The sequence below is a fragment of the Homarus americanus genome, unplaced genomic scaffold, assembly GCF_018991925.1.
Source record: "Homarus americanus isolate GMGI-L3 unplaced genomic scaffold, GMGI_Hamer_2.0 scaffold33468, whole genome shotgun sequence".
NCBI lineage: Eukaryota > Metazoa > Arthropoda > Malacostraca > Decapoda > Nephropidae > Homarus > Homarus americanus.
In genome coordinates, this window is record NW_024714177.1 from 2,167,452 (window position 1) to 2,181,374 (window position 13,923).

At 42.8% G+C, this 13,923-nt stretch overlaps 2 protein-coding genes across 2 annotated transcripts in view; one reads left to right on the forward strand and one right to left on the reverse strand.

Annotated features, from left to right (window-relative positions):
• Positions 1 to 11,964, reverse strand: part of LOC121875950 — a 52,914-nt gene extending 40,950 nt beyond the window's left edge. Inside the window, 2 exon segments of the mRNA XM_042380750.1 lie at positions 795 to 914; positions 11,889 to 11,964. Coding sequence (XP_042236684.1) covers positions 795 to 914; positions 11,889 to 11,964 — 196 coding nt within the window.
• An 84-nt stretch (positions 11,965 to 12,048) lies between these two features.
• The window catches only part of LOC121875954 (basic proline-rich protein-like), a 35,591-nt gene continuing 33,716 nt past the window's right edge, over positions 12,049 to 13,923 (forward strand). Inside the window, exon 1 of the mRNA XM_042380764.1 lies at positions 12,049 to 12,375. Within this exon, the coding sequence (XP_042236698.1) occupies positions 12,049 to 12,375 (327 nt within the window). The remainder of the gene's footprint in view (positions 12,376 to 13,923) is intronic.

Consider the following 13,923-nt stretch of genomic DNA (forward strand, 5'->3'; position numbering starts at 1 on the left):
GGCAGTTAGAGAGGTGAGTAAATTATTTGGGAGGAGTCTCCCTGTCTCTCCACCTCTCTATCTTTATCATCACCTCTCTCTTTCATCTCTTTCATCTCTGTCTTTAATAACATTCTCTTCCCTCCTGCCTCTTAATATCATCTCTCCATTTTCTCTAATATTTCTCTCCCTCTTCCTCTCTCTCTCCCCTCTCCTCTCCTCTCTCTCCCCTCTCCTCTCTCTCCCCCTCTCCTCTCCCCCTTCTCCTCTTCCCTCCTCCCCTCTCTCTCTCTCCCCCTCTCTCTCTCCTCTCTCTCCCTCTCTCCCACCTCCTCTCTCCTCTCTCTCTCTCTCCCCCCTCTCCTCTCTCTCTCCCCTGTCTCTCTCCCCCCTCTCTCACATATTTAAGATAATCGATCTAACATAAAAATGAGACCAAGGGCAGCCCATTCGACCTCCATTCATATGCATTTTATGTATAAAATTTAGACACATTCAAGGGCTTTAGATCCTTCCCTATAAACTTCCACCAAATAAAACAACTTCCCCTCCCATAAATTATGAGGTGTAACCAGTCAGAACCTAGAGTAAATTTTTTTTGGTTATGATTGATCCAAAGAGATACACAGGTTAGGTTTGGTTTGGTTAGGGTTAAGTTAAGTTAGGTTAGGTTTAGGTTAGGTTTAAGTTAGGTAGGGTTAAGTTTAACATGTAGAAAATATACGATAATTCTCATGTTTAAAGTCACAGCTGCGGTATAAAACCTACTAAATAGAACAACAGGTTACTACAGGTCACTAAGAGGTCACACTTACCTAGTTCAGGGCCACAGAGAGTCGGGATGACTTTGAGGATGGCAGAACAGTTGGAGTCTTCATCACACAGCTGCTTGGCCAGAAGACAGTTGAGGGTCTGGTGCTCCTGTTCCTGCCCGCCTGTGGGAGACACCAGGGGGTTAGTGAGTGTTGCTGCTGCCCTCGCTGTTTCTCTTTCACTCTCTCTTACTTTCTCAACCCCATTCCCTTTACTCTCTCTCAATCATTTTTCTTTCTATTTCTCTTATGTGTGGCTATCTATCTACCACTTTCTCTGTCACACTAAGAAACACCTGAATATGTGTTATGTTCTAACCTCACACTAAGAAACACCTGACTATGTGTTGTGTCATAAGCTCACACTAAGGCAGCCCCGGGAGAGGAGAATCACAGGTAACTCAATTAAGGTGTGTTGTGAGGGAGCATTACCTAGGAGAGTCCTCTTAGCCCGGCCAGTGTGTCTCTCAGGAGCTTAACCTTACTGTAGAGAGAGAGAGAGAGAGAGAGAGAGAGAGAGAGAGAGAGAGAGAGAGAGAGAGATACACACAACCAAGCATAATACAGTATACACTAATACACTCCCATACACTAACATACACACAAGCGTAAATTATACAAAAAGAATATCCATTAATTTTGTGTGTATATTTTCAGAACCCAAAACACAATTATTATCAAGTCTTATCGCTTCGTCTTCTTAACACCTGTACTATAATTCGACGGTGACGCATATTAGAGATTGTTTTTTATTTCATTATCGTATTTATTTTATTTTTTTTCGTTCCATTTGAAGTTAAGATGTTGATGAGACAGATCCCGATATGTGTGTGAGAGGTGAACGATAATCAGTGGTAAAAATTGAAGAAAATTATGAAATTGTCAGTAATTGTGTGAAGTGGGAGAGATCTGTGAGATTGGGATGTGTTAAGGGTGTGTGGTGGTGTGTGTGGTGGTGGTGTGGGGTGTGTGTGGAGGTGTGGGGTGTGCGTGGAGGTGTGTGTGTGTGTGTGTTGATTGATGTAGTGGAAATTGAGGTGGCAAACATTCTATTGCATAGGAACACACACACACACACACACACACACACACACACACACACACACACACACACACTTTCTCTCTCTCTCTCCTCTCTTTCAATTTATCTCTCTCTCTCCTCACCTAAACAACACCCCATCCATAGTTAAAACATCATCACCACACACATCCACATATCCAATCCACACCGCATATGAAATCCACACTGTCAAAACCCCCCACCATTTGCCTTTCTGTTGCAACTTAAGAGAAAAAAAAAGCCTTAATGTTCATATGAGTGTTTCTTAACCAAGTAAGGACGCCATTAAACTCCAATTTGTGTTGCATGAAGAGGTGTTGGTGTTGCAGGGCTTTGGGGGGGGGGATTCTCTCTGTTGCAATGGGTGGGTTTTGTGTTGCGCGATGGGGACTTTTTTGTGTTGTATGTCTGCTCTCTCTCTCTCTCTCTCTCTCTCTCATTCTATCCTTTTCTCTCTCATTTCCTTGTCTGTCTGTCTGTTTCTCATTTTGTTTGTATCTCTCCCCTCTCACCCCTCTCATTCTGCCTGTCTCTCTCTCTCTCATTCTGTTTCTCTTTCCCACTCATTCTCTCTCTCTCTCTCTCTCTGTCTGTCTGTCTGCCTCTCTGTCTCCCCTGGTCTCCTCCCGGTGGTCTGTCGCCTCCTGTCTCAAACTCTCAACAAGGTAAGGTCAACGACATTACCCTGAGACACCTGAACACCACACCTCTCCTCTCCCTCCTCTCAGCTCCTCACTCTCAGCTCTCCCTTACTCTTCCTCCCCTCTTTCTCTCCCTTATACACCCTAACAACCATTTAAGCAACAAATATTCACATAATAATAATAATAACAACAACAAAACAACAACGACAACAACAATAACAATAATAATAATAATAATAATAATAATAATAATAATAATGTTGTCATGTTATCGTACGAAATTTTTTCCCCCAGGACGCTTTCAGGCACTTAACTTGAGAGCATTAAGTATGACCTGGGATAAAAAAAAACTTTTCACTCACAAATGTAATTATCTGTATGTTTTAGAGAGAGAGAGAGAGAGAGAGAGAGAGAGAGAGAGAGAGAGAGAGAGAGAGAGAGAGAGAGAGAGAGAGAGAGAGAGAGAGAGAGAGAGACTTCTTCATCATTACTCTAACGAACAACATTCATTAATGACCTTTCCCCGACTTGGCTGTTTCATGATTCGCCTTCATCTCTTTCTTTCCTTCGTTCATTTCTTCTTTCTATCCTTCTTTATAACCTTCCCTTACAGAAGTCATTTACAAAGGTCAAACTCCATTACAAATGTCATTCGCAGAGGTCAAACTCCCTTAGAGGTCAAACTCCCTTACAGAGGTCAAACCCCCTTACAGAGGTTATTCACAGAGGTCAAACTCCCTTACAGAGGTCAGACTCCCTTACAGAAGTTATTCACAGAGGTCAAACTCCCTTTAAGAGGTCAGACTCCCTCAGTTGGTGGGGGTGAAGGCCGGGTCCAGAGCCTCTTTGTAAGTGAACAATACTGAGGCAGCTTCTGAAAGTCCCGAGAAACACGATATTCACTCTGGCATTACTCGTGCCCGGCCAGAAGGGGGTGTCAGGGTGTAAGGGTGAGGGAGAGGGGAAGGGTGTGAGGGAAAGGGGGAAGATGGGACGGTGAAAGGGAGAGGCTAAAGAGGTGAGAGAGAGAGTGAAAGAGGCTGAGGTTAAAGGGGGCTGAGGAAAGGGGAAGGAGAGGTGGGATAAAGAGGGATAAGGTGCTAGAGAAAGGGAGGAAGTAAGGTGGAGAGAAATAAAAGGAGAGGGTGCAAGTAAAAGGGAGAAACTGGAAGAGGAGAGAGGGTAGTGGATGGGAAGGAGGAGAGAGGAAGAGAGGGAAATTTGTGAAGGGGTGGAAGGGGAAATAAAGGAAAGAAGGAAGAGGAAGGGTTGGGCAGGTAAGGAGGAAGAAGAGGGTGAGTGATGGATGGATAGAAGAGGAGGAGGAGGAGGAGGAGGAAGGGAAAATGAAGGGAAAAGGTTAATAGTTGGGAGAAGGAATGGGAAGAGAGAGAGAGAGAGAGAGAGAGAGATGGGAGGAGGGTAAAGGGCTTCAGGGAGATTGCAGAAAAGGAGAGAGAAAATTAAGTAAACAGAGGAACTAGTATGAGAAGGGGAAGTTGAAGGTTATGAAGGCAGGCAGGCAGGTGAACCAAGAGAGCTACAGGTAAAGATGAATGAACAACCGGAATTTAAGCAGATAAATATTTACTCTTATAAGCTAAAATAATGACGAAAAAAACAAACAATGTCATTTGTTCACTAGTTGTTAAGTTTCTATACAGATTTCAACTCCTTCGTTCACCCCGCCCCCCCACAAACACGTACAGTAGTTTCCAAAGCGTGGTGTTGATATATACATAAGTCAGGTGTGTGTTGCGGCCACGCTGTTGAGATAGATGTATCGTGTATCAAGAACCACACACACACACACACACACACACACACACACACACACACACACCTGCTGAGAGATCCATTCATAGCAACGTTAGCTAACAAGGGGCCGTTTCTACCTCAATGGAACTGAGAGTTAACAAAATAGTAGACATTTCCATGACTTATTTTTGTGTGAGAGAGAGAGAGAGAGAGAGAGAGAGAGAGAGAGAGAGAGAGAGAGAGAGAGAGAGTCAAAACCACCACCACCTTTCCAGTATAGTCACTCCTAGTTCTTGTAAGTGCAGGTAAAGTGGATGACGCCAGGTGTGTGTGTGGGACCATTACTGAAGGTTTAGGGTCATCTTGGTGGCTAGTGGGGGGGTGGGATCCAGGGCAGGTCGTCTGGGTCCCAATAATCTGTCCACCTTTTGTACCTCATGAGAACGGGAGTCTTCGCTGGTTTGTCAGGTCTGGGTTTATTCTTCATCTCTTTCTTCTTTTCATCTGTTATCATTATCTTTCTGACTTATCATGTGTCCTCTTGTTAGTATCTTTTTCTTCTTCTCTTCTATTAATTAATTCTTTCTTATCATCCTCTTATTCTTGTTGTGCTCATTCTCTTGTTCTTTGTTACGTTATCATTAGCATTTTTCTGTTTATTTTTTCTAATCTCTTTTTAATCAACGCATTTCTGATATTTCCCCCATTCTCTCACCTGTCACTTGTTCTCCATTGTTATTACCTGCCTTCTGCTAATCAGTCTCAGGATAGGTAACATGGAGTCCCACCAACTCTCGTAAATAAACATTCCAGCAAACTCCAGTCTTTGCGACACCCATCAATCCCACCGCTGCCACCACTTGTTATGGAGTTTCCTTGGATGGCTGTTCTATTATGACCCATTTCACAATCTCTCTCTCAAAGTAGGTATCCTTGTCTGCCTTCACTTATCTCTGTCTGCATATCTATTCATGTATATATATAGCAGTTCGAGAGGACCAGCGTCTGATTCCATGGCTGGGTGGATGTACAGACTAATTCCTTTACACAGTTTGTCACTGTCTACTCAGCAGTCACTGGGAACCTCGACGTAAATCAATTAGCGTATCATGCTCGGGAGGTAATGTTTATTCATTGCAGATGCAGAGTTGTCCGGTCTTCCTGGGCTTTACCTTAACACTGGGTTACACAGCTCTCGGACTCAGGGTTTGGTTGTTATGTTGGTGTCAATTTCTGCACCTAAACCAATTCCTCGCTCAGCTGGCCTCACTGCCTGCTATTCTCAAACATGAGGGGGAAGCAATGTTATGCATGTAAGCATGAATACATGTATATATGTATGTGACAACTGTATGTATTAATATATTATGTATGTATGCATTTATGAACCTTTGTATCTTTGGGTCTAATTTATTTTCCTCTAATACCTAACTGCCTCTCCATTTAATTGCCTGTCTGTTTACCAACATATAACTGGATGTCTTTAGAACTATCTCTCTCTGTCTGCTCCCATAGTGCCAGGAGGCCCCGCCCACCGTAAAAGGCTCACACGACTCGGTAGGATGCTTACCACCACGATTTTCAAGTGGAAAATATTGATAGCGTCAACAAGGATCAAAGAAACCTGTGAGTGTGGGCGATACGTATCCAAATGACTTTCTACCTCACCAAAAAGATATCGCGGGGGTCTGAGTTCATGGCCGGAATTTTCTCATGTCAATATTGTCATGTTTCTAGTTCACGAGAAGAGGTGAACGGCAGTCAAATTCAACATTTACTTCACATGTCAATATTTAAACCTGTTTGGACGGATTCATATTTTTGTGCTTTCAATATTTCGTTCGTTGCATGTTTGCATGATGCATGCTATGTTTCAAAGCTCATGATGTGTGACTGTTTCGTTGCATGTTTGCATGCTGATTTGCTGTGTTTCAAAGTGCATGGTTTGTAACTATTACGTTGCATATTTGAATGACACGTACTATGTTTAAAAGTCCATGCATGTGAATTCAACACAAAATAAAATGATGTTAACAGTAATAAGCATCAATAAAGATCAAAGTTATATTAAGATAAGCCACCTTTCAACCCTTGTCTTAAGAAATTAACTCTGCCTAACATACATTACGTGTTAAATATTGTTACTATCAATAACACCTAAACCTCTATGTAAGAACTAACGCGAATGTTGGTTGTGGGGAAGATTTTATTTCCATTAGGGTACCTGAACTGAGTTAGGTTAGGTTAGGTTAGGTTAGTAGCTGAGAGAGAGAGAGAGAGAGAGAGAGAGAGAGAGAGAGAGAGAGAGAGAGAGCAGGATATACTCTGTACACTTCGATTACAAATTCCTCGTTTATTAGGTAGAAATTACTTCCTTAAAACCACAGTTCTCCCTCACACACACACACACACACACACACACACACACACACACACACACACACCAGTCATTTCTATTTCAGTATTTGTTATTTTTCCATCAGATTTAACCAACCATTACCCTGGTGAGTGGTGGTGGGTGGTTGACTGTCAGTAGGTCACGTCAGGTCAAATCAGGTCACATTAAGAAGTAAAAGCTTAACTTGGCTGTGTGTCACTTGTCATGGCTGTCAGAATCACAGTGGAAGGTGAACATTCTTTACTTACCTAATTGTTAAAGACATAAACGTGTAGTGTGTGCATTAAAACAGCCAGTAGGAAATGTCTCAGTTAATATAATTTATGTTAAGTTCTAGTTTATATATAATTCTAATATAAAATCATATATTACGTTTAATAACCTACAGTCAATCTCTGTATTTAGTCTTTGTTATAGAATTCAAAATGTCACTTGATGATTAATTAACCTAATGCTAAAAGAGGGTTAGGTTAGGTTAAATTACGATAACATTATGATGCTTAACCATTAGGTGAAATAAGCGGGATCCTAACCATAATGGGACCCCTTTATACTGCATTACGCTTTATTAGCAGTCTGTGGGCGAAATATAAAGCACACACGTACACACACAAACAGACAGACACAGACACACACACACACACAATTAGAACATTCACCAACTGTCCTCAAGAATGTCAAGAAGCAGATAAACGCACAGACTCTTGAGGGGAATGTTTTGAGAATGTTCAAGACACTTTCAAAATACAAGACAAAATAAATCACTGTATTTCAATGTATTACCCAGGACAAATAAATCAGTATATTCTCGTATTCATCACACGAAGGAAAATAAATTCACTTACTGTATCCAAATAATTATCATACAGTCAGAATAAATCTTTAAATTATTTCACAAACTTCCATACAGAATTATTACAGAAATAATCTTACGCTGTAATTATCAATATTACCACAGAGCAATTAATCCACATACTGTATTGAGATTATTATTAATGTGTATTAATTAAATCCAAGTTGTGATGTAATTATTGTTATGGTAAATGTTATTCTTTAATGATATGCTAATTATCAGGTAAAGGTGATCAACTCTGTAGTCTGTCTTAACAACATTACTAATTAACTAAAGGAACGACACTTGGTGGTATTTGTGAGAGAGAGAGAGAGAGAGAGAGAGAGAGAGAAGAAGTAGAAGAAGTTAGAAAAAATAAGAAGAAAATGAAGAAAAAGAAGGAGAAGGATGAGGAAGAAGAGGAGTAGGAGGAGAAGGAAGAAGAATAGGAAGAGCAGGAGGGAGAAGAGAAAATATTAGCCAATAAGCCACAAGTTAAGTAAGACCATCTATCACTATTACCAACATAATTTACAGATCTGTTTCTCAGACAGTAACTTACCTTTATCTCCCTTAATTGGCACCTCAAGATCCAGGTACAGGTGGGCTGGGGTGGGCTGGGTCAAGGTGGTGGGCTGGGGTGGGGTGGGTCAAGGTGGAAGTGAACTGGAGGTGAGGGATGGTGGTGGATTTAAGTGGAGGTGGGCTGGGGTGGGTCAAGTTGGAGGTGGGTTGGAGGGGATATAGCGTGGGTTTAAGTGGGGGTGGGCTAGGGTGGGTTACCTCCCCAGGAACAATCAGCTGTGTTGGTGGTCAGGGTAAAGACGTGACCAGACTCCTCCACCTACCTCTCTCTCCCTCTCTCTCTCTCCACCACAACCTACCCTACTTCCTTCTCCACCACCTCCTCCAACACCACCAGAGAGAGAGCTAACACGAGCCATCTGTTCCACATTAAAAAAAATTATAAAATCATTAATTTTTTTAGGGGGTCTTAACTGGTTGTCATTGAGGCGATAATAACACAGAATCACACACGTTATTTATTTGACCAAAAAAACAAAATCCCAAAGAGTTTTTCTCGTTTCTAAACACATTTTTTTTTCCTTTTTCGTCTTGTTTAAGTGAGATTAACATCAAATCGCGTTTTCCGCCAATTTCCGCCTTTGTGTCTCCCCCCCGTCCAAAATTTTCGGTAGTGGGAGCTGCCAGGAGGGCGACCACACACACACACACACACACACACACACACACACACACACACACACACACACACACACACACACACACAGGTGTTCTCTGACCAGCACACCTGATTTACTGTTCTTATATATTTTATTTCCACTGTGGAGCTTCTTGTGTACGTGGCCACCGTGTGTGTGTGTTTGTTTGTATGGTCAGCCAAACGAAAAAAAAACCCCACACAAATCAGATAAAGACACAAACACTCAGAGACAAACAAAACATCCCTCTATTAAATTTTTTTCCCTTAAGTAGGTGAGAGATCCGCCATGATTGTCCCTCCCTACGTCACCGTCAGCAGAACCTGTGATTGGATAAGACCAAACCTACATCCACTAATCATATAACGAGGAAAATACACAATCCAAATTTCTGATTGGTTATCCTCCCTAGCGATTCTTCCTACCAACCACTGATCGGATTTGGCCATGCTAATCAGGTAAAGTCTAGTCTATTTGTCTGTCTTCAAGGAATAAATATTTATACCCCTCCGTTGTCCCTTGATGATGATATAATTTTAATCTACGTTGACTCTGCATCTTATACGGGGTTATATTTATTAGTTCTTATATCTGCCTACTATAAAACCACTAGACTTTATTGGTATATTAGTTTTATCCCTATTATAACATCACGGGGATATTATTTGGTATCTTTTAATATAATATCAAGGGGTTATATTTTTAGCACTGTTTCTGCCTAATATAAGATAGTTTCTTTCTTCCCTCCTCCACCACTCGCCACAGCTCCCTCCTTCGCTCACCACACACTCGCCACAGCTCCCTCCTTCACTCACCACAACTCCCTCCTTCCCTCCATCACTGACCACAGCTCCCTCCTTCCCTCCATCACTGACCACAGCTTCCCTCCTTCCCTCCATCACTCACCACAACTCCCTCCTTCCCTCCATCACTCACCACAACTCCCTCCTTCCCTCACCACAGCTCCCTCCTTCCCTCTCATCACTACCACAATCCCCTCTCTCTTCCTCCATCACTAGCCTCCATCACCACCACAGCTTCCTCCTTCCTCCACCACTCAATGCCACAGCTCCCTCCTTCTCTCATCATTCTGCCACTCACAACCTCCTTCCCTCTCCTCATCACTACAACTCCCTCCTTCCTCAGCCTCTTCATCACTCAATTACAACTCTCCTCTCCATCACTACAACTCTCCTTCCTCCATTCACTCACCACAGTTCTCCTCCTTCCTCCATCACTCACCACAGCTCCTCCTTCCCTCCATCACGCTCACAGATTCCTCCTCCTTCCTCCACCACCACAGCTCCCTCCTTCCCTCCATCACTACCACAGCCTCTCCTTCCTCCCATCACTGCCACAGCTCCTCCACCACCACCATGCCCTCCTTCCTCCACCACCTGCCACAGCTCCCCTTCACCACCACCTACAGCCTCCTTCCTCCATCACTCACCAGCCTCCTCCTTCATCACTCAGCCCTTCCTTCCTCCATCACCACAGCTCCCTCCTTCCCTCCATCACTCACCAGCAGCTTCCTCCTTCCCCACTGCCAGCCTCCTTCCTCCACTTCACCATAGCTCCTCCTCCTCCATCACTCACCACAGCCCTCCTTCCTATCACCACCACAGTTCTTCCTTCTTCCTCCATCACTCACCACAGCTCCCTCCTTCCTCCATCACTCACCACAGCCCCTCCTTCCTCCACCCACATTCACTCACAACCCCTCCTTCCTCCATCACTCAATTACAGCTCCCTCCTTCCCCATCACCTCACCACAACTCCCTCCTTCCCTCCACCACTCACCACAACTCCCTCCACTACTAACCTCACCTTCATCTACACTTCATACATTTTAAATACCTTCCTCAACCTCTTCCATCAAGTCCATCACACGTTTTTACCAACTCTGTGTGTGTGTGTGTGTGTGTGTGTGTGTGTGTGTGTACTGTAACGAAAGTCTAATTATCATTTAAGCTTCCCGTACAATGTAAACTTACTAAGGATCTCTCTCTCACTCTCTCTCTCTCTCTCTCTCTTCCTAAACGTAAAAATATTGTCTTTTATCTCTTTGTCACTCTGGATAGACCTTCTGAATCACCTGCTGTCAGTAAGTAGTGTCTGTGAATTGAGAGAGAGAGAGTCAACACTTGGTATCTCCTGTCGTGTTTACTCTCTTCTTCCCACTCATCCGCCTCCTCTCCTCTCCCTCCTCTTTCCTTCCTCTTTCACCCCTTTAAACACTTCTTTTCTTCTTCCTCCTCTTCCTTGGACACTTTTTCTTCTTCTTCCTTTCCAATAAACTTTCTCTCCTCCTCCTTCTTCACTCCATCATTTCCCCCCTCCATTCCTTCTCTTCTTTAGTCTCCTCCACTCTTTCATCTCCCTCTCCCTCCCCTCACACCTCTTTTCCCTCTCGCCCTTCCTCTCCTCCTCTACTTCCTTCCTCTACCTCTTCCTTCCTCTTCTTCTCCCTCCTCCTTCTCTCACTTCAAAGGCTTGACAAGGTACAAATTTCGCTTCAGTGAGTGTGTGTGATAAGGGTTACATTTGCGTGTTTAACAGTCAATTCCCCCAGTCTGGCCCTTAACAGTCACCTCTCAGTCCTTAACAGTCACCACCCCCCCCCCACTCTAGTGCAGCTTTATGGGAGGGAGGTGGGTGGTGAATGACAGTCGTTACAATGAGGTAATTAAACTGTCCTAATGACTCAACTAACATCATTATCTGTCTACATACATACATAGGTTAAACTTAATTAATCCATGTAAGTAATAATCCATGTAAGTAATATTAAGAAAACATTGAGATATTTCACTAACTTATACTTCAATATCCAGTAAAGTAATGATCTAGTTCTACACGTCACGTTACACAAGCGTCTACAGATACACCCGGGCTGGGGATATTAACACTCGCTGGGTAAAGACACACTGTAGCGAGGTTTACTAACTATATATTTTTGGTTATAATTTAATGTCACTAGGATAAAAAAAAATAGGATAAAAAAAAATATTAGACGAAAAAATAGCAAAGAACGAGAAATATTTGTAACACTAAACAGAAGAACATATTATTACCATTACATTATTTCCTCGTTATGAAGGTGTTTATAGATATGTACTGTACAAAGGAAACGCCACAGATAACGTTAGGTGAGTAAGATTCTTAAATATTTTGTTTCTTGCTGTAGAACGCAGCCATGTTGACTCTCGCTACAGTGAACGCGGCCATGTTGACTCTCGCTACAGTGAACGCAGCCATGTTGACTCGCTACAGTGAACGCGGCCATGTTGACTCTCGCTACAGTGAACGCAGCCATGTTGACTCGCTACAGTGAACGCGGCCATGTTGACTCTCGCTACAGGTGAACGCGGCCATGTTGACTCTCGCTACAGTGAACGCGGCCATGTTGACTCTCGCTACAGTGAACGCGGCCATGTTGACTCTCGCTACAGTGAACGCGGCCATGTTGACTCTCGCTACAGTGAACGCGGCCATGTTGACTCTCGCTACAGTGAACGCCGCCGTGTTAACCTCACTACAACGAACACAACCATATTAACCCCCGCTACAATGAACACGACCATATTAACCCTCGCTACAATGAACACCAGCCATATTAACCCTCGGTACAATGAACACAGCTCTCATACCCCTGACAAGAGTTCCAGGGTGTTTAACATAGCAGGTGGGATTTGTTACTGTCACGTACACTTGGCACCTTCAACAGCATCCACCCGTAACGAAAGGAAAAACAAAACACAAAGTAATCCAACTAAAAGCGACTAAACGCACGTCATTAAACACAGAGAAGGGAGGAGTGTTTCACCTCTCCTCGTTCGTCGATTTCTAACCCGGATTCACAAATATTCGTTCGTTCGTCGATTTCTAACCCGGATTCACAAATACTCGTTCGTTCGTCGATTTCCAACCCGGATTCACAAATACTCGTCTTTTTTTTTTCTCTCTTGTGGATGTGGTTTTAAGGACCTCGTAAGGATCTTTTTTTTTCGTTTGGTTTGGTTGGGTTAGTTAGGTGTTTAGGTTAGGTTAGGTTTGTTAGGTTGTTGTTAGGTTAGTAGGTTAGGTTAGGTTGGGTTTGGTTAGGTTAGGTTAGGTTAGGTTAGGTTAGGTTTGGTTAGGTTAGGGATGGGAAATTAAGGAGACACACATAGACTCAAAGACAAGAATTCATTGGTTGTTTACATGATGTCATATTCAACACTTACCCCTTTACTGACGTCGAGAGAGAATAACATTAACACGCTCTCCCTCATCATCTCAAGGGCAGGGCATCAACTAATCCTCGTAATTTTCTCTGTCTGTCTCTATCTCTACCTGTCTGTCTGTTTCTCTCTCTCTCTGTCTACTATGTGTCTCTATATGTCTTCCTGTCTCTATCTTTCTCTCTCTCTATATATCCGTCTGTCTTATATATATCTCTCTCTTTATCTGTATCTCTACCTGCTGTATACCTCTCTCTCTCTCTCTCTCTCTTAACCTGCCCCCACACACACACAGGACTACAGTAGAGTCTTTAGTATCCAAGCACTCAAGAGAGATTACCTCCTTCACCTCTATAACCGGCAGGTGTGAGGTATAGGGAAGCTGTATAACAACACCTGCAGCTGAAGTGAATGTCCAGGTAGGTGGGTGTCTGTGGTGTGTGTGTGTGTGTGTGTGTGTGTGTGTGTGTGTGTGTGTGTGTGTGTGTGTGTATGTGTATTTACGTGTGTATAATATATAAATCACTCTTTCTGACACAAATTCACCCCGCAGGACGTGGGAGGGTGGAGGTGAGGTGAGGAGGAGGGTGAGGAGGAGGGTGAGGAAAGGAAAGAGGTCATTCATCACTCATTAATTACAATAATTACTGAGATAATGCTAAGAAATGCTGGGATTTTTTTTGATACTTCCCTTCATTCCTTCCTTCCTTCCTCTCTTCCTTCCTTCCTTCCTTCCTTCCTCTCTTTCTCTACCCCTCACTACTCTCCGTTTAATAGAAAAGAAAAAAAACACAAAAAGTCAAGATTTTTCCTCTCTTTTATGCTCGACTTTTTTACTAACAAAAAAAAAAATCGTCAAAAGCCAAATATTTTTAATTTATTTTTTCCACCGGAGAAAAATTTATAATTGAAAAAAAAGAAAAAAATTAGGAAAACAAAAACAAAATCGTAATATATTTTTTGTTAAACGACGGAGCGACATTTATATACTGAC